The 27,400-nt window shown below is 37.3% G+C and overlaps 1 protein-coding gene and 1 long non-coding RNA gene across 4 annotated transcripts in view; one reads left to right on the top strand and one right to left on the bottom strand.

Annotated features, from left to right (window-relative positions):
• The window catches only part of cttn (cortactin), a 67,137-nt gene extending 44,811 nt beyond the window's left edge, over window positions 1-22,326 (top strand). For both annotated transcript variants that reach the window (XM_065275761.2, XM_065275762.2), the window contains 5 exons: window positions 12,782-12,851; window positions 12,938-13,086; window positions 17,969-18,110; window positions 18,202-18,258; window positions 21,475-22,326. In XM_065275761.2, coding sequence (XP_065131833.1) covers window positions 12,782-12,851; window positions 12,938-13,086; window positions 17,969-18,110; window positions 18,202-18,258; window positions 21,475-21,611 — 555 coding nt within the window. In that variant the 3' untranslated portion in view covers window positions 21,612-22,326. The remainder of the gene's footprint in view (window positions 1-12,781; window positions 12,852-12,937; window positions 13,087-17,968; window positions 18,111-18,201; window positions 18,259-21,474) is intronic.
• A 531-nt stretch (window positions 22,327-22,857) lies between these two features.
• LOC135765070 (uncharacterized) lies at window positions 22,858-27,171 on the bottom strand. Of its 2 annotated transcripts, XR_010540421.2 has the most exons (5): window positions 25,719-27,171; window positions 25,572-25,625; window positions 25,381-25,474; window positions 25,170-25,288; window positions 22,858-24,425 (listed from the first exon to the last, which is right to left on the bottom strand). It is a non-coding gene; the product is annotated as an uncharacterized lncRNA (long non-coding RNA). The 2 variants fall into 2 exon arrangements; XR_010536407.2 differs by having other exon boundaries at window positions 25,572-27,166.
• Between the last annotated feature and the right edge of the window lie 229 nt (window positions 27,172-27,400).

Consider the following 27,400-nt stretch of genomic DNA (forward strand, 5'->3'; position numbering starts at 1 on the left):
TGGTCTGGCAGACGCTTCATTGTACTGGTACAATAAAGTAAAAGACATAGTGCTGAAAGCAGGAGGAAAAATGTCCAAGGTCGATCCAGCTGTTTTTTATTGGCTAGATCAGGACTGTATTGTAACTGGGGTGCTTGCCTGTCATGTGGATGACTTCTTATGGGGGGGTACACAAAGTTTCTCCACCACCGTAGTACCACATCTAAGATCTGTTTTTCAAGTTGGACGTGAGGAACATGATCACTTTTGTTATGTGGGAATAGATTTTGTGACTGTTGACAGAAAAGTACAAATACACCAGGAAAGCTACATTCAACACATGCAACCCATTCATATGGATCCTTCACGAGCTGTGGAACAGGACTCACCTCTCTGTGAGGAGGAAAAGGATCAGCTCAGGTCCAAAATAGGTCAAATTCTTTGGGTGGCAAGACAGAGCAGGCCAGATGTCATATTTGATGCTAGCAATTTGACATCAAACATAAAAAATGCAACTGTGCAGACAATCCATGAAGCAAACCGAATAGTGTGCAAACTTAAGTCCAAGAAGGTAATTCTAAACTTCCAACACTTGGGCAGAGACAGTGCCCTTAAGATGATTGTGTTCAGCGACGCTTCGTTTGGAAATCTTTCAGATGGAGGCACCCAAGGAGGGCACCTGATTCTTTTAATGGGAGAGAACGGAAAATTCTCACCTCTTTCTTGGCAATCAAAGAGAGTCAAGAGGGTTGTGCGGAGCACACTTGCGGGTGAAACATTGGCAATGTCTGATGGAATTGACAATTCTATTTTTCTGTCCATACTGTTCTCAGAACTAACTACTGGTAATGCTGAACATGCTCCACCAATAATATGTGTCACTGACAATCATTCGCTTGCTGATGCAATTAAGTCCACAAAGTCAGTCTCAGAGAAAAGACTCCGCCTGGAGATAAGTAGTATCAAAGAACTTGTCCAAACAAAGAGAGTTGAGCGAGTACTGTGGTACAACACAAAAGAACAACTTGCAGACTGCCTTACCAAAAAAGGGGCATCAGCTTGTCAGTTACTCAAGGCACTGAGTGAAGGACAGTGGAAACTGAATTAAATCAAAGTCTGTCTTTGAGTTAAACTTGAGAGCTTGTTAAAATATACTAGGTCGTATTTTTTTTGTTCAAGAATGTTGTTGTTCAGTATGACCTGTTAGTATGTTTAATTGAAAGTTATTTATTTCATTATACATTTTTTTTTTTTTTTAAAGAGTGGGAGTTTGTTAAGTTTAAGACATTAAAATGTGTTTATGTATATTATAGCTCCATGCTAAATATTGTTTATTATTTCACACAACCTTTTACCGAAGCTAAAATGGGACTTTTATTATGAAGCCAGGGCGGAAAAGCCGGTTGTTGTTTTTGAGCTCGTGTTGGAGCGGATGTTATCGGAGGATAAATAAAGACAAAACGTTATAAATACTGAAGTATATTTTGTGTCTAACACTTGTCCTTTGGACAAGTAAATTTATGTTTCACTTGTCCATGCACAAAAGTCACTTGTCCGGGTAAAGATTTTTAATATAATTTATTTCTTGTGTTTTGCTAATCAGTGGCGGAGCAAGGGATTTTTCATAGGAGTGGCCAGCAGTAACTCTGGGGTGGCACATAAAATCTCTATCATCCAACCTTAAAATACTTTTAAGTATTATAGGCGCTTTAATCACAATGATGTATAACATACAATTGCTACAATACTTTCATTTCAATTAAAAATGAATTGAGATTAACATACAATTTATAGTCATAATTCTACCTCAAGTTTTTTTTTAACTATTTAATCAAATAAAACTTTTGAAATTTACTTTGAAACCAGAATTTATATCTCCCATTGCTGAAAAAAACTATAGAGACCTTCACATGAATTTTGTAGGCCACTGAAATGTATTTTACTAAGATTCATTTGGCTGCTTCTTGCTACTCTTTCTGAAGAAGGATGCTATATCTGCTGCCTTTCTCTTCATTTTTACCACATGTCAATGATTGTCTGACATTAAAACAAAACATTAACATGTTTTAAAAAACGTATTAGGGGAAATGTATCCAGATTATCTGTTATATATAAAATCAATCTTAATCCTAGCATTTACGCTGTAATGTTTGTGTGGGATTTTTTAATGTACCGTGACGAACTCTGTCAGATTCAAATCGGCTGTCGCGGGGCGCACACACATACATAGGCGCTCTGAAAGAGAGATTCTCATTATAAAACAGATTCTTAAACAAGATTTTAAGCCCATTATGTGTTTTTACCGAACTTTAGAAGAGAAAAAATACGGACTGCGGTTGAAGTGTCTGTCATTTATATTCACGCCGGAGCCTGAAGAAACATCACTCTCCACTCCATGCCGTCCCGCCCCTCCGTGTTCGGCGATCAGGTTTCATGCGCGCGCAGCTTGTTTAGTAACAATAACAGTAACATGTAAATGTGTGTGTGTGTTTGTGTGAGTGTGTCGGCACGCTGCGCTCTCTGTTCAATATTCCGCTCGGTGTTTGCGCTGCGTGTTCTGCTCTGTCGTTAACGGCACATAACGTTAAGTAACATTGTTTGAAATTTAACTTGTCCAGTCGGACAACTAATTTTCTCTTACACTTGTCCTTCAAAAAATCCACTTGTCCCGGACAAGCGGACAAGCCTTAATGTCGAGCCCTGTATATATATAGTTGCTTGTTTTTTGTGACATAAATTCCAAAGCGTTGCGTATAATTTATGTTGGCTCTTTTAAACCCACCACACACATCAGGTCAAATACATAAAGATGTAATTCATAATGAAAAACAAAGGTGTATGCAGTACATGCATTACACCGTGGATGCCAACTAAAGAGGGTTGTCAAATCCAGAGATTGGGGACTCGAGTTTGAGACTCGGACTCGAGTGCGACTTAAGTCGCACACACAGTGACCCATTTGTTTATGTCTTAAGTCAGTTTTCTTCACATCCAACCCTGGAGAACCGGTGCCCTGCAGAGTTTATCTCCAACCTTAATCAAACACACCTACCTGTGATTTTCTAGTGATCATGAAGACATTGATTAGCTTGCTCAGGTGTGTTTGATTAAGGTTGGAGCTAAACTGTGCAGGGCACTGGCTCTCCAGGGTTGGATGTGAAAAACACTGTCTTAATTGAATTAAAGAGTCAGAAACCAGTCTGTCCATATTTGTTCTTTAAGAGACAGTTACCTCAATTAACCCACTTAAGTCTGTCATTAATGTTATTCAAACAACCCAAGACAAAGAGAAAATTACTTCTGTGGCTCTAAAAATAATAATAATATTTAATGTGTACAATAAAGACTGTGTTATTATTCATTTGATTTGATTTCTGCACCTAATTTTAGACCTTAATGTGCAACTTTGTTCTTTTTTATAAATGTTTTTAATTTCTTTATTTGTTATTAGATTTTTCCCAAATTTGAAAAAGAAATTCTAAAATATTTATTTGAAATTTTATTTTCAAGGTGATAATGCATGTTTCCTGCCAAATTTCATTTTTAATACAATCTCGAGGCAGGAGTGCCATTATTAAAATTAAAAGCCAACTTGAAAAGGAATCTGTAAATATATTTTTAAAAAGGCTTTTTATTCATGCCCGTGCAGTAATAGTGGCAAAATAAAAATATAAAGTTCAGTTTAATTTGTTGTTCTCTTTTATTTATTGTTTCATTTTCAACTTGCAACTTGGGGTTTACTTGCTCAAGAAATGAACACAAATAAGTGCCAAAATAATCACTTAAAAACACTCCTAAATGCTTAGGGTAGACTTTCAGTTTTTTGATGGATGAGACTGTATTGCTACATTTAGCGACTTAGGCCCATTTAGACAAACCTAGCAACTGTTTGGTTGAATCTTAGCTTCATATTTGTACAGATAGGCTACTGTGTCGCTTGTACTGGCCAACGAGTGCCAGGTCTTGCTATCTTGGTGAAATGCGCGTCTCTCTCGGCGTCTACACCCTGGTGTTGGGCGATATGCCCTATTTTGAGATCGTCCTATTGTCAGCCTGTGAGATCTGTGATACACGATAGTATCGGGGGGCGTGGCAGTAGTTTACTCATTTTTTTATTTGTAAATTTTTTACTCATTATAACAAGTCACTTGATTAGTGAACAAAAAAGAACAAGAGCAACACCGTCATGACCGTAACCTTCTTAAAACTGATGCCATTAATGCGAGCGCGTCATTAAAACCCTAACCATGATTACTTAATAACTGTAAAAACATGCATCTGCACGTGCACACATACGTGCGCGCACATACAAACAATTCAATGCATTTGTTTAGTGCTGTTGCAGAACGCTACACGTGTCAGGCATTGGTGCTCTCAGAGGTGTCTTTTTAAACACACTGGTCCAGCGGAAAGCGATCACATTTTAAACACGAGGGAAGTGTTGCTACAACTCATTGAAATGCATATCATAAACAGGATTAATACCTATTTAACTGACTTCAGACAGAGCGCATCCCTCTGCACGCACGCGAGAGTGAGAGAGGCGCCAATATGCAGCGGGTCATATTTTAAACAAAGAGTTTGCCTCAGCTCGCATGAAAGGCATTAAACTGAACAAATACATAAGGATTACTACTTTAGTTTATGTTTAGACTTCGGACAGATGCAAGAGCGCGTGCACGTGAGACCGAGAGAAGCGCAGCTGGAATTAGTGCTAGAAGGAGTTAACCCAGCTAACACAAATACGTAACTGTTACGTAACGTCGACGTAATATGATGACCAAACTTACGTCGTGGCGACGAACCGAGTTACGTCGTGGCGACCGGAAAAGTGAAATTCCTGGATTCGTCGCCTGCACGTAACTTCGCAACGTAATCTGCCTGTCGTGGGCACGTCGTGACAACGTAATGGATTGAAAGTTTTATGTTGGTAACCAGTTAGTAATTTAAATCTTTTATTTAATATTCTTTGGGCGGACATCTGCAGTAGGCTACAACTAATTTAACTTGTCCTTATTTGCCCATAACTAAAATACTTACAATGACATATGAATGACAGACTCCGAGATGGAATACTTCATTTTATTGAACATGAACATTACATTACAAACATTTAAAGGGCGATTTGCAGGTAAAATTTTTCAACGAATTTGTGCAATTTGCTTGTTGATAATAAACATTTAAACTGTTATCCATTGTATTTTATGTTGTTGGGTATCACAAAACCCGAAAAAGTATGAAAAAGTACAGCGGTTTGCAATGATTCTCCTTTCCCCCACAACGCACTGTATGACGTCACGCTGGGGAGAGAATTTCCCAAAGCCGCATTGAGAGCATTGAGAATGACTATAGAAAGACGAGTAAAGTACAGTTCTGATAGCGCAGATTATAGATAGATAGACAGACAGACAGACAGACAGACAGACAGACAGACAGACAGACAGACAGATGGATAGGCTAGTATAGAGAGATAGGCAGACAGCCAGATAGCATAACGTTAGCATATCTTCGTGTAGAAAGTAAACAAACAATTAACATACTCGTGCATGCTGGCTTGAGGGGGATGATCCTGCCTGAAATGGGTGTAACTTTATGCGATCTTCAGCACAAACGGTTTTGGCAGCATGTCTCTACTCCTGGAAGCTGAGTGAGGCACGTCACATCTGTTCGCGGGGACCAGCGACCCAAACGCACTCACTTTCTTACAACCAGTAGCGGAATGGCAATCGAGAGAGTCAGGACTTTCCCGGTGGGTCGATCTGATAATAGTTATACATTTCGAGTTAACACAGTCTGGCGGCGTGATATGCGTCCGGTTCCCGCAGCCCGCTGGTCAAACTGCTCAACCTCTCTGCTAAACAAAGTATATGAAAGTCCTCAACCTGTTCGGCAGGTCCAAACATGTACAGGATTTATAAAAATACGGTGATCAATGAGCGGTTCCTCCTCAAATGGCATAGTCTGTCGTGATGTAAAAAGCCGCCGAACGCCTGTTTATTACAGTATGTATGCGGTCGGATCCGAGTGTGCTGCAGCTGCTGACTGCTGCGTATAAAATGATCGTGTGATTCGTTATCACATAAACAATATAACAAAGCATTCTTTTATTTCACAAAACAATATATTTGAGATATTATTTGATAGACTAGTAAGTGTGGATTAAGGATGTTTAAAAATCTCTAGCCTGGTGGTCAGGACATGAATGGATCAAATCAGCAGATTTGCGAAGTTTTATTTATTTCCACAGATATCATAAATAATAATTATCATGGTAACTTTGCAGTATAACACATTATATATTTACTACGATGTATATATGATTTCCAAATTGTATACGTAAGTATTAAACAGCAATAAATGTCTCATCTATCTCTATGGCTCTGGCTGAGGCTTCCTTCACTTCTCCCCAACGTGACGTCATCGCAGAATTGCGTAAAAAAACCGTTAATACCAAAAACGTAAAAAAAGTGGTCTTTAAGACCATTTTTGAGACATTTTAAAAATTATACACATATCTTGAGTGATTTATGTACCCATTAATCGACAGTGGTGGTTATCCTGCAAGACGCACTTTAAATAAACATATGTTAAAATAAACATTTAAATGGATTCTCCATATAATTTAAAATGTAATTTTTGAATTGTGCAGGCGTAGTTTTGTCAGACGGAGAAAGTGAGAGATTGTCCTCTTCATTTTCCGGTTGCCAGGGTAACGCTGCTCTAACCTTCACCAGTCCAAAACACCAAACATGTCCCACAAAACTTTAAAATAAAGACAATAAAATAAATAAAGGTTAAATAACATCTACACGTTTTCCTAAATATCGTTTTATTTGTTTAATTTGTGAAGTAGTGTCTTACCTGAAAAACGAAATTTCCTGTCAGATGAACATCCTGTCAGTGCAGCATAAAACGCGGTTTATACTGTCGGGCGAGAGTCTGTGAGCCTTAATAAGTATGTTAAAATGTTGTTTATAACGCTTAAGCAACTTAAATAAGTTATTGTGAAATTTAAACGGGTCTCAGTTCAGAGAAACGACGAGTAATGACTCCTGTCACGCCGTTCTACTGTGCACGCGCGGTCGCACGTTCTGGTCAAGGTCAGCTGGGCGTGAGGCGCGTGCTATTTAATGTTTCCCATGTAAATGGCATTTCGTGTGTATTTAATCTATTTTGACTTATTTAAGGGAAACTTTGAGACTGAAAAGTTTTAATAAGCTAACCTAAATAGAAAAGAAAATGAATGTTTATATAATTGTAAAGGTAATGAAATTACCTCCCTGGGACGTAACAGTTACGTTGCCAGTAAGTTATGAAATTACCAAAATAATACGAATTTATTACGTAACTGGGACGTACTTGGTTATCTTGCGACGTAAGGAGTCCGTACTGGCGACGTGGTGATTTGGTACTGTAATGGTAATGAAATTACCTCCCTAGGACGTAACAGTTACGTTGCCAGTAAGTTATGAAATTACCAAAATATTACCAATTTATAACTTAACTGGGACGTACTTGGTTATCTTGCGACGTAAGGAGTCCGTACTGGCGACGTGGTGATTTGGTCCTGTAATGGTAATGAAATTACCTCCCTAGGACGTAACAGTTACGTTGCCAGCTGGTAAGTCATGAAATTACCAAAAATGACCAATAAATTACGTAACTAGTACGTCGTGTGTTAGCTGGGAAGACGCGCGCTAGAAGGAGTCAAGACGCGCGCATTAAGGGCAGGTATGTGCAAGAAGGAATTCTCTCTTTACAAGCTCTCCGCGTAAAGTGAAGCCCACAAACCCTCATGCGAGGAAAAGCATGCAATGTGGATGTTAATGTAAAACTATGATGATAATAATAATAACCATTCGCCAAATATCGGCATGACTATCGCCATGAAAGTCTGCAATTGGCGATATGTCTGAAGATCGTCGATACACGATACTATCGTCTATCAGCACAACCCTACTACACCCTGTGCATGGAGCTGCAGTGATCACAATTTAGACCGTACGAGTTGACACGATTCGCATGCAATAATACATTGTACAAGGGTACAGTCATTAAATTTTCATCTGTCACTTTGGTTACACCAGTTTTGAAAAACCCTGGATTATTTGTATATGTCAAATAATATATATGTATGTCATATGTATATGTGTATATTTATGTATATGTATGAAGAGTTTGGTTCCAAAATGCGATAAACGTCATAAAAAATGAGTTACTGCCAAAATCTGAATTATATCTGGTCAGTATTTAAAAGTAAATTCGTAATTTTAAGGAAAGTACAATATCTGCCGTTTTGTTCTGTCATATTTTCTCCCTTTTTTTCCCAAAACACAATAAATGCCACTCCTCCTTTTCTGCAGAATGCAATAAATCTGCTCAACAAATCCCAGCGCACCATTCCACGCATTGTAAACAAACAATGGCGGTGCGTTGAATACACAGAATCCCAGTTTTCCTCACCTTGTACTTTGTGATCAACAAACAAACAAAAACAAAATAATACTTTAATGGCATTGATAAACCTGTGGTGGTTTTCTGTGACATAAATTTATATGAAGAGTTTGGTTCCAAAACGCAATAAATCCACTAATTTTCCGCAAAATGCAATAATTCCATGACAAGTGTTTTTTTTAAACTGCTATAAATCTATTGAATCAATATATAAATGTGCACTCATCTTTGCCATGTTATATTCATTTAGTTGACTAGTGGTATACACTGATTAAAAAAATAAACATTAATGGCATTAATAAAAACAATTACTTTGTCATATTAAAAACACTGTCATTGCTGCTGTAATCCTTGGGACGTCGTCGCAGAACTTTTTGACAGCGATCAGCTGTAAAAGGTTTTGGTCCTGCTTGATTTTCGTTGATTTGAGTAAAATATTGGAACGTTTTTCATAAGATCCCCTGGGGTCAATGTGTTAGCATGACAGAAGCTTGATGCTGTCTTGTGAGAACAAGCAACAGCCGGCATTTGTCTTTCGCCCGAGTGGCTTACATTTCTTCCCTGCCACAGAAAACCACCACAGGTTTATTAAAAGTATTATTTTGTTTTTGTTTATTTGTTGATCACGAAGTACAAAGTAGATGAGGAAAACTAGGATTCTGTCTGTATTCAAAGCACCGCCATTGTTGTTTACAATGCGTGGAATGGTGCACTGTCATTTGTTGAGCGGATTCAAGCCGCCTTTCCACTGCACACGACATACGGAAACGACAGTCCGAGTTCTCCCCCTAGTGGCAGTCGTAATGAAGTTTCAGTTTAATCGTATATGGGAGGGAAGCTCATTCCAGCGCAAGAGGCTTCATTGTAATATATTTACCATGGTGGAATAAATAAATGAATGCAAATGAATGAAACAATAAACAGCTAACTTATGCATATATGACAAAGATTGCCAGTATTTTTTTGAGAGAACATATGAAGACAAGATTAAAATAATTAGATACACAAATTAAATGAATAATGTATTTATTATCAGTAATTAAAAGTTTTTTTTAAATAATTTAAGTGTTACTAATAAAGTTAAACAAAAAGGATTAATCATTTTTACCTCACAAACAGTTTATGATTGGAATACAATGAAATACATAACTTCCGGTCGTCATATCGCATGCGGTTTAGTCGCGCAAGTTCAAATTTTTTAACGGATCCAACGCTCAAAACGGATCCGATATTTACGCATCCGCAGATCGTCGGCACTATACGCAGACCCTTTGCGACTCTCCATAGGAAATGAATGGCTTCCGGCTTATCGGCCGTCGTGTGCAGTGGAAAGGCGGCTTTATTGCATACTGCAGACAAGAAGGACTGTCATTTATCGCATTTTGGGAAAAAAGGGAGAAAAGATGACAGAATAACACAGTGGATGTCGGATTTGCGTAAAATCCGTAAATTTTACTTTTTAGTACTGACCTGGTACAATACTGATTTTGGTGGTATATTTAAAAAAAATAGATGGCGTTTATCGCATTTTGGGATCAAACTCTTCATATATCTTGTGTCTTTTGCGAGGGAACCAGTGTCCCGCTAACTTCGGGGTTAGCCTACAAAAATATGTCTTTTCTGTGGTACTCTATAAGGATTGCTATGACAAAATATAGCCCCAGCATTAAAGATATGGATTAAGAGAGGCGCAAGGCACACAACGTTCAGTTTTCTCTTATCTCTTGACTGGATAAAAAAACTATCTCCGCAGGTATTCTTGTAAAAAAAAAATTAAGTGAAAATAATCTCACTCTCATGTCATTTTCGTTGTTATTAATATGAGAGAGAGAGAGAGAGAGAGAGAGAGAGAGAGAGAGAGAGAGAGAGAGAGAGCACAGACAGCCTTAGTTTGGAGACAGAGAGTGTGTGTGCAGGGCTTTCTGCTCAAACTCCTCTCTTCTACAATAATCAAAATCACATTAAATTATCAAATAATGCTTTGGCGGGACAAACATTTGTTTTGGAGATCACCAAAACAAAATGTAAATAAATATCCAGCTGTGATGCTGTTACAATTACTGTTGCTCAGGGTAACTCAAATATTATTGTCAAGGATTGCTATAAAACATCAGTGGTGTGGATTGAGTGTAGTTTGTACTCAAAAAAGCTATTTTCTGTGTGCATAGAAAAAAAGTCATACAGAGAGTCGCATTTCCGACAATGCGTGCACACAAACATCAGTTATCTCTCATGCATGCTCGAACACATAGCAAAATTGACAAGTTTTTTGTAAAAAACAACTATTTGTGTCTTGAAGTGAACGTAATCAGTTGAGAAAGAAATTAGATATTTTTGCCTCGCTCTTAGAGTGACAGTACTGTGAACCTGCTGTCTGTGTCATTAATGTTCAACAGAGGACAAAGAGAAAATCACCTCTGTAGCCTTGAAAACTATTCATGATATTAAATATATACAGGGAAGACTTTAATTATTTCATTTATCATTGTTCACTTGTTTGGAAACAATTTACTTAAAGACTTCATAAGACTGACATGACACCTTCATATTCATGACACGTGATGTCCTGAACATTAAGGATATTTTATGCACATTTATGACAACTGTCATATAGTGTCATTCACTCAAATGATGTGACTTTTAATGCAACAATGACATTGTTTAAGATGTCTTTATGACAACTTGACATAAACTAATACATCATAACTTGTCATGACAACTTGACATTACTAAGACAACATAACTTGTCATAAATCTTTTAGGCATGCTCAGTCTCGTTTGTTCTTTACGCCTATACTGAGGAACATTGATAGCATCCAATTGGATGACCTCAATGATCTAGCCTGAGTATGGACATGTAGCATTTAGTCATTAAGTGTTAATTCTAATTGTTAATAAAGTTAATATAACCTTTTGATGTGTCTGTTTATGTATGAAGTTGTTCTGAATTTTCTGAAATATGAGAAAAATCTAACAAAAATGTTTTAATTAAATTAACATTTAAATTAATGTTTTTGCAGCGATATATGGACCAAACATTGCATGGCTTAACACACCATTGTACTGTTTTAATTTTAGGTAAATCTATCTCCAAATGCAATAAAATATAATTTTTTCAATTTTAATTATTATTAATATTCACCAAACATTGCATGGCTTAACGCACCATTTTACTGTTTTAATTTTAAGTAAATCAATCTCCAAATGCAATAAAATATAATTTTTTTCCATTTTAATTATTATTATTATTATTAGTTGTTTTTTTATTTCTCTAACAAAATATGAAATGAAGACACTGTTATAAAACTATTTGACAGAGCATTAACACTTAATGACATTTTAATGACAATTTTTTTTTGTACCACTGTAGTTGAAGTCCAGAAAAATATTTATGACGCTATTATAAAACTACTTGACAGAGTATAAACACTTAATCAAATTTTAATTTGTATCACAAATGGTAAAAAAGTGGTCAGACACAATTATAATGGCTTTATGACAGCCAATGTCAAAACCAACCACAGAAAATGTATTGTAATGTTAACACATAAAGCTAGGCAGTTTCTTAATTTTGATAATTTATCTGCTATGTCATGTTTATAACGAATTTATAACAAGTTATGTTGTCTTGGTAATGTCAAGTTGTCATGGCAATATGATGTATTGATTTATGTCAAGTTGTCATAACAAAGACATCTCAAGCAATGTCATTATTGCATTAAAAATGCCATAATTGAGCGAAGGACATTTAATGACAGTGGTCATACATGCATAAAATCTTCTTGATGATCATGAAACATGTAACGTCATGATTATGAAGATGTCATGTCATTCTTATGAACACTCCTTCAAGTAAAGTGTTACCACTTGACTTGTTTTGCCAAGTTTGAGGCTGGTATTTTAATGTGTACATATTCTTACAAAAAAACTAAAATGCTTCTTAAATATTAAATATAAAGTAAAGTTTTATTTGCCCCAACGCAATTTTATTCTGATAGGAAAAATTATCTGATCTGGGACTGGATAAACATTATATGATCCAAACAGTGAGTGTTGTGAACCGTTAAACCACTATTAAATGATGAGTACAGTATATCCAGTATGGAGATGAGCTGGAACAGTTGAAAATCCAGAAAAACTAAACAAAAATGTTTTAAAACAACAGCATTAAAAAGAAATAGCTGAGCAAACACTGTGGTCAGTGGCCAATCACTATCTAAAACTAGCGATTCTGATTTTCACCTTCTGCTGTATATAAAATGTAAGTATGCAATTATGACCACAGGGACGTTCTCATCAGTAAGTAAAAATGTGACATTGATCATTGTGTTTGTGTTGTTGTCATTAGAGCGCAGGCACATTTGAGGAGGTGGAAAAGCCCAGTGTGGTCTATCAGAAGACTCGGCCTGTTGAAGCAGGTTAGTGTTTGTTGTTGAGTGCTGCTGTTGATAATGTTTCTGAAGGTTTCTAACACATTATTGAGGGTGTGTTGTGATTTATTTAGCTGGCAGCAGCACCAGCAGTATTAAAGCCCGTTTTGAGAACATTGCCAAGCAGAAAGAAGAAGAGGATAAGAAGCGAGCTGAGGAGGAGAGAGCTAAACGACAGGCTAAAGAGAAGGAGGAGCAGAAGGAGGCGCTCAAGAAGCAGAAGGTACTACAGAATTTTGGCCTGTGATTAAATCTGAACACCTTGAACACAAGTCATAGCTGATTTTGCAAATGTACTTCTCAGTTATGTAAGTTGGGACATAGAGATCTTCTGTCTCTTAGTGGGCGTGCACAACAAAACGTTTAAACGTGGCTAAAAATGCCTGGAGGACGCCGAATGCTTTCTTTAGCTTGGCGCTTTGGTAGCTGTGATACTTAAGCTGTGAGCCGGTTGGTTGGTGTGGTAATTTCCCGCCCCTTCTACACTGTGATTGGACGGCCGTAAGAGATCTGACATTGCAGAGTAGAGCTTTCAACCCAAAGTTTAATATTTTTCAACTTGAGTGCGGAAAAACCGCTGAGCGACGTTTTTTAAGCGCGTAAGAAAACCAGCTAGCTGCTGGCTTTTTTGAAAAACGCTGCTCTTCTACTGGAAACAGTTGAAAACATGAGCCAGCCGTGAGCGTAAAAGCTTTGGTTTTTATGCCAGTGGAAGGCGTATGTTTTCATTTGTTTCCAATGGCATTTTCCTCGCTGAAAGCCGGCGCTTTGCGGTTTCTCCACGCTTAACGCTGACTCTGCTGGAAAAAATAGTATCCTAAATAGATTTAATTTTAATATACTTCAGTATACTTGCAGTCACACTAATGACCGGTATAATTAAAGTGTGCTATTGATTAGTTTACTTAAAGAGTGCTATTTTAGAACAACACATTTTTGTACTAAAAGGTGCCATTTGTAAGATATTTGCAGTAAAATATCCACAAACCACTAGCCCAATGTTATATACTTTGTCCAGCTGATTACTTTCAGCATTATCTGGATGAGAGAGCTTCACAGCAACATTTAACTAGACAGAGATGGTGATCTTGCTTGTGTTTTACACAACTGGTGAGTAGTTTTGATTACAAATCCCATAATTCCATTGGTGCTTCAGAGTCATTAATCTACGTCATTGTTATTATTTTGATTGTTTTGGTGCCCAAATTTTGATTGTTTTGGTGAATTCTACGTAGTCCACCTTTAATATATTTTAGTTGTGATTGAATTGTAATAAAGTTCAACTTTAAGTGTATTTAAGTGTACTTTTGTGGGCTAAAGTGGAACAACTTCAAGTGTACTTACAATTTAAGCACATGACACTGTTTGCTAAATGCATGCTTGATAAGTGAATTTATATATTATATATTACAGTTTTTCTCCATTGGAAATTACATTCTCAAAACAACATGGACAAACCTCCAAACCACTTGGCAAGTGTTCACAACAGGATTGAATTTCTCATTCATTTCATCAAATTGCAAATATCTAAGTACATGTCTCAATAGCTCAGTACATCTTTGCAACTGATTAAGTACAGGTAGCCTACATTTAGCACAATTTCCAAGTGAATAGATCTTGTTGATCTAAACTGATTGGTTGATTCTCAGTCTAATGGTTGTTCACTCCAAAATGTGTCAGCGTCGTTTCATTGTATAAGTCATCACATGCACAATAGTCTGTTCAATTGGCAAAATTAGTCAAGAACATAATACCATGAATAACATATATGAATGCTTTGAACATTTGATACATTTATTACAGCAATTGACAGTCAGGTAAAACTAAAACTTGACTAACAAAGTAGGAGTTTACGCTTTTGTAGAGAATAATGGCATTGGAAGGAAACGAGGCCCCTCACATCCTCGTGTTTGTGGATGAAGCTGGCTTCAACCTGGCCAAGGGCCAAAGACGTGGCCATAAAATTATTGCCCACCGGGCCACGGTGGATGTCCGAGGCCAGTGAGGGGGCAATATTACTATGTTTGATGCCATATCTGAGAATGGTGTGGCCACTCACATCCCCAGTCTTGGCCCATACTATACACAGATGCTCCTCATCTTCTTGGACCGCCTTCATTTTGATTTGATCCCTCAAAATGAGAAAGGTCTCGTCGGGCCTCACCTACCACAATATGTCATTGTATGGGACAATGTGAATTTCTACAGTGGCCTGCTAATCAGGGACTGGTTCACTACTAATCCAAGGATGGTCATCCAAAAGGATCCAAAGGATCTCCTTTCCTCAATCCTATTGAGTTTTTCTCCTCTAGGAGGTGGAGATATATGAGCATAGGGCTCAAAATCAAAGGTCCCTGCTCCATGATGAACGCTGCGTGTTAGGATATTACAGGAGATCAGTGTAGGGGATGGTTGCGACAGGCACGCCGTTTTGTACCCTTGTTGCATCGCAAGGGAGAATAATACACTGTGATGTGGATGAGAATCTGTTGCCAGACAGACAGCAGGGTGTGGATGGTTAGGAGTGTGAGGATGGTGGCCAGGAGAGGAGGGGTGAGGACAGCGACCAGTGAAGAAATGTTAGTTCTGAAACTCCCGCATTATTTACAGCAGGCTGCATATAATTTTCATTGTTTTTTGTGTTTATATTGGAGTATATTATGCTTTATATATTTTATTTTGGTCTGGTGTATGGAAGTTACTTTGTGTGTGAATAAAAGTCGTTACAATTTCCTTGGCAATGTGAGTGCAATGTTTGGTGTCAAACCTTGGAGGCTACTCTTCCCTAAAATCATATTTTTTTTTCAGTTTTATACACAATTGTATTCTGTTAGCTAGACAAAAAACAGTACAGTAACCATTGTCAATAAAGGGCTAAGACTGAAAGGTGGACATAAGAGATATTTCAATGGTCCCCTGCCATAGTGACAAAACATCTTAACATTTCGACTTGCAGTGCTTACACAATGCCAAAGGGACGATGCATTTTGGGGGCACTGACTGTTAAAATGAGAAAGATATTTAGTTTTGACACATGAGTGAACTATTTTGGGAGAGGAATGAGCTTTTGCAGGTGAACCATGGTGTTGTGCCGAACCAGCCACTTTATTTTGACAAAAGCACTAAGAGTGTTGAGAACGTCCGGTCTGTTTCAAGAAATGAGGCAAAGCAGTTGAGAAGGATATTTGCCATTTTTGTGGCACTGACTCTTTATATGGTAAAGGAATTTAGTTTTGAAGCATGAGTGAACAGTGTTGGGAAATATATGAGCTTTTGCAAGCCAGCTATAGTGTTGAGCTGAACTGTAAGACTGTTTTGCCAAATTATCTTAGAGTTTTGAGAATGTAATTTCTGTTTCAAGAAATGAGCCAAACCAATGGAGAAAAACTGTAAGAGCTTTACATTAAAATTACTTGCCTATATGGGCTGCAAAGTCCTCCTTACAAACATATCTGCAAATACTTTAGCTCCTCTATGGAAATAATTTATTCTATTAAATCTATATGTACAAATTGTCAGAAAGAAAATGCAACAAGCAGACAATATTTATCTAAACTGAAGCTTGAATTATATATTAAAATTGATTTTTTTTGTTTTGTGCCTGTGCTTAGGCTGTAGGTCAGATATGTGTTGCTCTATCATATAAACCATTGGTCACCAACCCTGTTCCTGGAGATCTACCCTCCTGTTTAGATCCAACCCTGCTTCAGCACACCTGCCTCCAATTTTTGGGTAGCCGTGATTGGCAGGTTCAGGTGTGTTTGATTAGAGTTGGAGGTGAAATCTGCCGGAGAGTAGAGCCGTTTTTCAATACCAAGTACACCAAACTCGGACTTGTGTCCTTCGTAGTTCGAACTTGCAAGTTCAGACTCGGAAGAACGAACTCCTCCTGACGCGAAATGCATTCTGGGAAACTTCGCTGTCATAAGTCCACACAAGTCTCCTCTGATGCATCCTCGATAAAATGGGCGGATCAAGAACACATCCGGGGATTTTATGTGAACTTGGGCTTGATGCGAACTTTGATTTGGAATAGTACTTGGTCCGCGACTGATGACGTTTCACAAGTCCACAAGAACACAAGTACCGACAAGAATGCATATTGAGAAACGGCCTAGATCTCCAGGAACAGGGTTGGTGACCACTAATATAAACATTGACGTGTAAAAGTCAGTACTGAGCTCAGTCACATCACACTTTCACTGGTTTTGAATTTTCATTAGTCACATCTGTTTCTGTGACTTGTGAACAAAAAATAAATGGTAAAAACAGTAAGTACAGTATACAAAAAGTTTGGTAAACAATCCTCATAATAAACAGTAGTTTTATGTATAGTGTACTTAAAAATTAAATAAAAAGTGTACTTTTAAGTTTGGGTTAACTGAAATTTTTTCATCTTTTATTTACTTAAATTTTTTATTTAATAAAGTTGGTTTACTTAAACATTTTGATGTAATCAGTTTCAACCAAATTTTTGAGTACTATGAACTTGTCGGGTTTAACATTGCAGATTTTCTAACACTACCTTTATTCCTTAACACATCAATATATATTCAACAAAACAATCGGGTGTATTAATTTGCCGATATAACAGGTTAACATTGCTAACTTTTAAACCTTAGCTATAAGCTAAGCTACACAGCAACTTATCACTAATAGGAGTTACAGCGTTAGTATTGTCAACTTATCGCATGCAAAATATGATAGTCTACTGATAAACTTAAGAAGTGTATGGTGAAACGTTTATTAAATATATAAATTTTAAGATATTTTAAGCATACCTTTGGTCTGAATCCGTCTGACAAGAAAAGTTAAATGACTGGTAAAAATACATGCGCAATGACGTCAGCACATACGTCAGCTGCATTATTCAAATCTCAGAATTCTGTTTTCTCTGAAACGCATTTATGTTTTTGAGTCAATTTTTGCAATTGTTATCACAACAACCAACGTCGTATATCGACTGATAAACAGTGCAGAAGTATCACAGCAACCAAAGCACTCAGCTGAAGAAAGCTGCTAGTTGAAAAGCTTTGGTGTGCAAACCCCCTTACATACTGAAATAAAACATTGTCGGATTGTTTCCTGACATCTTTTTCTTTTAGGAGCAACCTGCCAGTGTGGCCGTGGAAAATGGCGCCAACGTGTATGAGCTGGAACCGACCTCAGCAGAACCTACATATGAAGAAGCTCCTGAGGAAGGCCTGTACCAGAACCCTGAGCAGGACAACCAGTACCAGACGTCGGGTAAACTCATCATACTGCCACCTCTGTGCTGTGTGTTAGTGATGTTTTTTAAAGCTCCATACAGTTAACGTTGTGTTTGTGTCTTATACAGGAGAGTATGGAGAGGATCTTGGTGTGACTGCCGTGGCTCTGTATGACTATCAGGCTGGTAAGTGAATACTTACTTACTTATGCATTTAGCTGAGGTTTTATCCAAAGCGACTTACAATTGCTAAATATGTCAGAGGTCGCACGCCTCTGGACCAACTAGGGGTTAAGTGTCTTGCTCAGGGACACAATGGTGTGTCACAGTGGATTCGAACCTGGGTCTCTCACACCAAAACCCCATTTACACAGACCTTTGGTCCCAGAAAATACCCATAAAATTGCCAGACAAGCGTCTGTGTGAACACAAACTTGTCCCGTTAATCTTCTGGGATCGTTGCCGGAAAGTGGACCTAGTCAGATACACGGAAAACCCTCTGTGTGAACAAGAGGCCGAAACAATGCCGTAATGGCCGTGTACAACAAAAGTTATGGTTCAGCTCCTTAAAATGAAAGGTAACATTCATATAAACATTCACCAAGAGAAATGTTGCAAACTAGATTGAAGCAGTTATCAGGAAATGATAAATGAGATGCATTAACAATGATGCGTATGCCGTAGTGAGGACGCGCGTGTCATGGCAACATGAAGTTGGTTCAACTCTTTAAAATAAGGGATTTACAACATTCAAGACGAGAAATGTTAGCAAACTGGACTGAAGCAGATATCAGGTAAGTTACCCCGTCACTTACTGCGTTGAAACCGAGATCATTCAGCAGCATAAAAGAATATTGCGTCACGTGCTCAATTGAGCTATAATAAACGAAGATGCTCCTCAAAATGCGGGTTTTAAATGCATATAAACAGTCACGATGAGAAATGTCTGAAAACTGTATTAAAGCAGAGACCAGAGAGCTCGTCAAATATCCACTCAGAAGCTGAGATCATTCACCAGCATAGAACTGTGCGTTCACAGGCTCCTTTTATATTCAATTCTATTTATATAGCGCTTTTCACAATTGTATGTATATAATATACATATACATATATATACATATATATGTATGTATGTATGTATGTATGTATGTATGTATGTATGTATGTATGTATGTATGTATGTATGTATGTATGTATGTATGTATGTATGTATGTATGTATGTATGTATATATATATGTACATGTATATGTATATAATGCACGGCCGGCGAATGTTTTTGGAGATCGACGCACTGACACCCTTTTAAGGACTAAAGTCCCGCCCCCGACCAGTGGGCTTAACACCACAATTCTATACCCACCGAGCTTCATTGAAATCCAGTCGAGCAAGGGAGTAAAGGGGAGACGGGGACGAGACTGCGCCAGCCATCTCCCTGATGCCTGTTTGGGCTTCACAGTACTCCCTTACTCGACACCCTCCTCCTCAGAAACCTCAGGAGGAGGGCCGAGCAAGTGATAACATTATGCCATACATACCTTTCAATCACTCCTCTCTAGGGTTGGGAATCGTTAGAAATTTTCCGATTCCGGTTCCGCTTCTGCCTAACAATTCCGGTTCTGATTCCGGTTCCATATAATAAAAAATAATGCACAATACTTAAACAATTCAATTTGTGTTTATTAATTACTGATAAAATATTTTAAATTTAAAATGATTAATATTTTCACTTTTTCAGTCACTAGGCCTATATCATTTATTCCTGTTGTAGTCCTCGTAAGATCCTACCTGTTGAAGTGAACATGATAGCAGCAGTAGTTCTCAATCATATGATTTGAGATTTATATGCTGGAGTAAGTGTTTTGTCATATATCCTGAAAAGGCTGCTGTACAAGTAATAATTTTTGTATGTGCATGCGTATAGGCTTATATATAATGCATACATATATTTTGAAATATAAAAATGTAAATGAGGATCAGATATATGTTTCTTAACAAACATGCGTGTTCATATGCACTGACTTCTTTTCGCCGGAGGCTGCTCGTCACAACATCAAGTAATGCTTAGGTTACTTGATCGACAACGACATTTTATACGTGACATTTGTTTTTGAAAGTTTATGCCCGACTCATGGTGTGCTGCACATATGTAAACGAGTAAGGTGAGATTAAACATATTTCTTAAGAATATTAATAACATTTACCATGCTTTGAAGTGTTGAACATGAGGATTTAGTTTATTTATTTATTAGGTTGTACAAACTATCTATTGTGAGATGTGTACCATTACTAAAACAAATTATGTGAATGCCTTGTTAAAGAGAAAAGTTTTAAGTCTAGATTTAAAGGTATCTACTGTGTCTGATTCTCGAACAGCGGTTGGTAAATCATTCCAGAGCTTAGGGTCTAAGTAGAAAAAGGATCTTCCACCTTTAGACACTTTTGATATTTTAAACAAATGCACGCGAGTGGTTTCTGGAGAGAGAAATAATAAATAATCTGCAAACTTTAGACGCTGCATAGAAGAGAGGGCAGGACTTTCAACAGGTCACGTGTCTTCCCGTGACCATCAGATGCCGGCTAATCATGTCAGTGTGAATGAACAAAAAAATCTAACGATTCCCGAAAAATCCAGGATACCTTTCCCGTATATTTTCCGGAATGTCTGTGTGAAAAGGGGTCAAGTGTGTGTGCTTATCCACTGCACCATCACCACCCCTGAATAGTTTTATCTTCTTCCCTATATTTCTGTTTTGTTAAGGTTACAAACTTTAATTTTGAGGCAAGATCGAACTCCAACATATTTTGTATAATACAAAATGCTATGCTGTGATGCAGTTTAGATCATTTATTGCTATTTTTATGTTTATTACTATCAAACAGTTTTTCTGAATTGCTAAAACACTAAAAATCCCAGTGGCCTAAACCCATTTGTCATCATTCACTTGTTTTCTCAGATGAAATCAATCAAAAGTATCTTAGTAAATGTCCTTGCTTTTCTAAGTTTAATGACTGTAGAAAACAGGGATCAAGGAACAACTTCTGCCTTTAACCCCAAAAATAGCAAATTCATCCTTCACAGGCGTAATCCCAAAAAAATTCTGAATATTTACCAGATGTCTGTTCTTTGGGTGCATTGAATAAAAACATTGTGTGTGCATATAGTCCTGGCTGTGTCAATGGGCAACAAACAAACACCTACAGTAAGTGGTTTATTTTGGGTATGTGTGTCAACAGCGTTTCCCCGAAATCCTCCCTTTAATGTTAAAGAGCTGGTTACAAAATATCAAATAAGATTTAATTCCTCCTCCTGTATTAGAATTGCATTTCATTTAAGATTCCCATGTGATGAGTGAAACATTTAATTAATTAATAAATAAATAATAATGTGTTGTTTTCTACAGCGGGGGACGATGAGATTTCCTTTGATCCTGATGACATCATCACCAACATTGAGATGATCGATGATGGCTGGTGGCGGGGGGTGTGTCGTGGAGCGTACGGACTCTTCCCGGCCAATTACGTTGAAGTTCGACAATAGACTCGCTCAATGCGCTCTATCGCACGCTCTGCTGAGGCGTTACCGAAGGATATTGGTGTTTTCCCATCGGCTCTGCTTCTTTTCTCTTTTTCATCTCTCTCTGTTTTCATTCCACTCTGTAGCTAAACTCTCACATCCTGTTTCATGTACAAACCTAACACATGACACGAAATAGAGTTTAGCTGACCAAAGATCAGAGGAAGGAATAATATATCTGTGTTGGGAAAATAAGAAAAAGGATTTCTTCAATTATGTTTGTTTAAAACATGCAATTCATTTAAGTGCCGAAATTATTTCCTACTAGAACGCAGCATCTTTTCTCCGCTCCGGCATGTGTACAGAATGAGTAGCAGGTTTAAAAACTCTAGTAAACATCTTTTGTTTTATCATCTGTATTAAGATTCAATGAATGCCAATGTCCTATTATGTAAGTGTCTGACATGCTTCTGATTCAGTCTGGAGTCACATCTTATGTGGATGTGATAATCATGATAGAGGTTTGTAATGTTTTGGTGAGACATCAATGATCTGGTGACTAATGACAATCCAGTTCAGGTGCAGTCAATAATAAAACATAAATATAATATTTGCTTAGCATCAACTTGCATACATTTTCATATATTGTCTGTGCTAATCTGCTCTGGCTCTCTTTCCATGATTGTTTTATAAGAAATGTCATTTTAAGAATAAAAATTGCATTTTCCACAATTCATAATGCGGCCCAAAATCTTTCCTTTTGTCTCTATTACAAACACGCACGGTTTGTGGTTTATTGTATGGGATAATTCTGAGATATTTAACAACAAAATTGTGAGGTGTATAATTTATTCATTTTTATACCACAGGGTCTCTTGAATGCTTTATTCTGATTGGTTGAGAAATGTTTCGCGCATGTTGATTATTTTTCTGTAAAACACACACCTGACCTGTCAAATTTCTTAAAATAACCACCAGAGTAGTAACCACAGAGTAGTCTGTGGTTTAAGAGGAATAATTGACTGAGTTCCTTTGAATTATTTGAAAATAACATGCACCTGCTTCGCGTTGTGACGCATTATCCCCTTGAGTGTGCATTATTTTCAAATAATTCAAAGGACCAGAGTTAATTATGTATGCTATTTTTGGACATTTAATGAGGCTCACATAGGCTATTGCTGGAAATTATATTATTTTGTCACATTTAGTTAACACAACTGTTTAATCAGTTGTTCATGCAGTACAATGCACAGGAAACTCATTCTGAAGTACTTTATATGAACATACAATACATTTAATTAGCTGTAATTAACTATACAAATGTATAGGTTTTACCTGATTTTGCAAAATTAATAATACCAATCAATTAATGCATTTGTTCACTGAATATACCCATACACAAACTCTAAGAAACGTTAATTCCGTAGCCTTCAGAAAAACTTTCTTACTGACACAGTACTACTTCAAAGCAAGTACCCGGATCAGGCAATTTAAGTGACATTAACTCTTCCCGTCATTGACAAGTTAACTCATTAGAGAACCCATTCCCTGCCAATGATGAGTTTTTCCTGCAATTGATATTTCCGCCAGGTGGTGCTTTTACCCAACATCTAAAACCAGAAGTATGCCCTTAGCGCAAAAAGTTCAAACTCTCTGTATGTTTTGATCATCGCTCTAAATCTGATCTGATCAAAAGTCCTTCCGAAAAATTTAATTATTTTAGCTTTTTGCCCAAAATTGTGTTTTTTATTGAAGAAACCTACCCATATTTGAGAGGTGATAACAAGGAAAGAGAACAAATAAAGGTAAGATAAAACTTTTTTGTTTGTTTGAAAGCAGATGGTCTGTTCTTTCATTTGATATATTGTATGTTTATATACTTAAAGAAGAACATTTTCTGTGAAAATCATAAAAAATGCTGGCACTGGCAACTTTTTTTTAAACGCTGGCAGGAAAATGGTTAATTTATGACCATTCAACACGGAAGCACTTGTGAAATACGCACAACCGGCGCAACGTCTTATAATGTCTCTGAACAGGTTCACGGCCATTTTTTGGGGAAAACTACTTGACCTCCCATTGACTTCCATACAAAATAGCGGAAGAAAGCAACGTTCGCACACTTGCAAAACTTGTTTATTAACCAGTCAAAATACAACAACTAACTCTCAGGAAGAGAGTTGCGATGTGTACGTGATCAAGTGACAGAGTCCTTGAACTTGTTCCGTTGCATTAATAGGGACTTTAAGCAACAGCTGGTAATGGAACAGCTACGGCGACCGGAATTTTGCTGTCACACCGCCGTAACCAAGAATGTAAAAATCACTAAGCAACCGTTAAGCCCAATTTATTGTCCTGCGTAAGTTCTACGCCGTAGCTACCGCGTAGGCTATCCAAAGTCTGTTCGTAGCTCTGCATAGCTTGATGTGCACCTCACAAAATTTTCACTACGCATCAGTTCTACGCGGACCGCAAGTGCCGCGATTGGTTCACCAGAACCCCCCCACCTCAGGTAAAAAACTGCGTCATAGGTATTTCCGTTTGCGACGGTGAAATGGCCAAGTTGAGGAGTGATTTAACTCAAACTGCAACAAAAGTCGCTGTTTATTTACTTCCATCATTGCTGGTCTTCTCAAATCATACACAAGAAGTAGCTGTTTCTTCTTCGTTTGTGGGTTAACTTGTGAGTTCCAGGCTGAGAGAGGGCGGTGGCCGCACAATCCATCCAGACACCCCGTCAACAATGCCGTCTTCCTCATCAGATATGAGATCTATGGTGGCGCACTTCCAAATGTCCATCTCATCCTCAGCCAGCACACTTCGTCTCGCTTCCAGCAACTGTAATACAATCAATAAAGACAATAGCTGTGTCCCAATTCAGGGGCTGCGACCTTGTAAGGACGTATTTTAAGACCGATTGCGTCACAGCAGCGCGACTTCAGGCTGGTAAGGCCGTCCCAATTCGAAGGATGCTTAGAATGAAGCCTCAAAATGCGTCCTCATTTCTCCGCGATGTTAAGGATAGAACGAATGGATCATTAACAGCCGAGGATATCCCAAGATTCATTGCGCGCCTGCAACGGCGGCTGGATATTCTAAAATAAACAATTAAAACCTTCATTAAATAAAAGTGTGTATTTATCAAAAAAAGTTTGTCACTGTTTTAGTATTATAAGTTATGTTTTGTGTTAATATTATTATTTTTATGATGCATATATTTCTAAGGTTGATTAATTAAATTTTATATACTGTTGAATAGTTTAATCTACATCAACGTGTCATATTTTATAAACTAAATTAATATTTTTCTGATTTCATATTTATTTTAATAAGTCAGAAACGTTTCCGCTATGTCCTGCTAACAGGCCAGCAGGTGACGCCAATTATGGGTCATCCCAAGGTTAGACCGTCTCATTTCAGTTCTCTTCGCGGATTTCTGAGGCTGCCACCTTGAAAGACCGAGTGCTCATATTTAAGGTCGCATGCTTATAAGGTCGCAGCCCCTGAATTGGGACACAGCTATTAAGTGACCTGAAAAATACTCACATTGACAAAAAACTGCTCTAATATAATAAATCTTACCCTTTTTCTTCTGGATCGACTCCGAGCTAAACTTTTCGCATTTTCCGCCTGCGATGCGAGTTCAGGTTGTTTGTATCTGAAGCTCCGGCGTACCGACTCATAATACGTCTTACAGGCAGCTGGAAAACAATTAAATGAGACTGGTATTAATAAAAAGAGTCACGGTACAATTAAACAAGAAATGAGGAAAAACATTTTAAGTTATACTTACAAACAATGTCGTCATTCTCAGCAGTAAATCTGGACTTGCTGAAATTGCACCAAGCAAATCGGAGGTCACGGCTTTGTTATGAGGCGATGTTAGTCTGTGAAAACAAAATGTGCGGGTTTAAGCTCAGATCTATTAACGTATCTATTTCCTTATACAATAATAAAAACATATTCTTTAAATCGTAACGTTACCTTTGCTCTGGTTCATAGCGCCTGCAGTGTGCCTCAGAGACGCCGTACAGCCTCCTAAAAATTACAAGACAAAAAACACCTCTTAGTTATAAAACACACAGCTTGGGCTACTTCAAAAAATATGCTTATACATAAAATTATTCTTACCGCAATCTTGGGATTGTGCACCCGTCTTCTCTTCACTGCGGTAAAGTTGGTTTGATATTCAGACATTCGGACTTCCGGGGTCAATAACTTTCTTAGTAGACATGCCAGAAGTTTAATCTTAGCAATTTCTAATTACCAAGTGTCTTGCCTATAACCTACATTTTTCACAATCACTTAAAATATCCTAGTATCGTTGAAATGTCCTACCTTGTTGCGAATGTCTGTTGAATATCCAACTGGGTGCTGAGAGAAGCCTAGGGAACGTCTACAAAGTGATATTTTTCTTCATTAAGTGCGACCACTTAATGATTGAAGCCGTTTTAATTACCTATATAGACCTATCAGAAACTATCAGCTTGATTTGCTATGTCTGCTAATGATGTTTAATTACTTTTTTAGCAAGAACATTTACATTACAAAGATGTCTTGAATGCCTAGAGAATGGAAGATATAAAAATGTAGAAGAGTAGTTATTTGTAAGCAGTCCAGACGGAAAGTGTAACCTCAAGAACAAAGATAATCTCTGCATTTTACAACTCTTTATATGTTTCTGTTTGTCTCAAAATAAAGAGGCACTGTGTTGGTTTTATTAATCATATGTTTCTGTTCAATAGGTTTGAAAGAAGAAGCCTGATTACGCTGAAATTTTCACTGGACCCTCGAGAAAATACTACAGGCCACATTTTGATGTTTTATTAAGTTCTGAATTTGCGGTTGTGAGTGTGGTAAAGAGCAGTTATATTATTAAAGCATGTAACAGTGTTCTCAATAAATGAACTGAAAATTTACTGTTTAGGATTTTCGGGTGTATTTGTTTTATTACTTGTAGTTCTAAAAAAAGAGAAATTGTCACAGTTTCATAATTTTTGTGCATGTATTGATTTTTGACATTTTGCAAAACAGCCCCTGTCCATTGCACTGAACATCATGTTGTTCACACTTAAAATTGTAGACAAGCAAAACGTGTGGCATCCACCTGTATGTTTATTTAAAGTGAATGATACCCAAACTACTTTTCAACATGTTTAAGATGTGTAGTTGAGAATTATTTGTAGTAAAAGTTTAATGCAATATGCATTTATTTAATGACACATGATACGGTTCAATAGCTTTTCAAACGTGGGATGCACTGCACCAAAAAAAATTGGCAATCTTTATTAAACTCTAAAGAACATACTTTATCTCTTCTATGTACAATTATTTGTAGTACAATTTATAACAACACATTTCTCTATGGGATTTCTCTTTGCAACTGCATTATTTTCAATAGTTTTGGGGGAGACAAGGGGTTCACAGCTCAAAACAACATGGGAATTCATCAATGTACTCCAGAGAACATATTACAACTCTCAGATGTTCACTTATTTGCTCACAACTGAATATTCATCACAGAACATTTCTCTATGGGAAATCCCTATGCAAATACATTCTGTTCAATAACTTTACAGATAAGGGGTTCACCGCTAAATTCAAGGATGGGAATTCATCAATGTGCTCCAGGGAACATATTACAACTCTCAGATGTTCACTTATTTGCTCACAACTGAATATTCATCACAGAACATTTCTCTATGGGAAATCCCTATGCAAATACATTTTTTTCAATAACTTTACAGATAAGGGGTTCACGGCTCAAAAACAACATGGGAATTCATCAATGTACTCCAGGGAACATATTACAA

This window comes from Paramisgurnus dabryanus, chromosome 9 (genome assembly GCF_030506205.2).
Source record: "Paramisgurnus dabryanus chromosome 9, PD_genome_1.1, whole genome shotgun sequence".
In the NCBI taxonomy this organism is placed as follows: Eukaryota; Metazoa; Chordata; class Actinopteri; order Cypriniformes; family Cobitidae; genus Paramisgurnus; species Paramisgurnus dabryanus.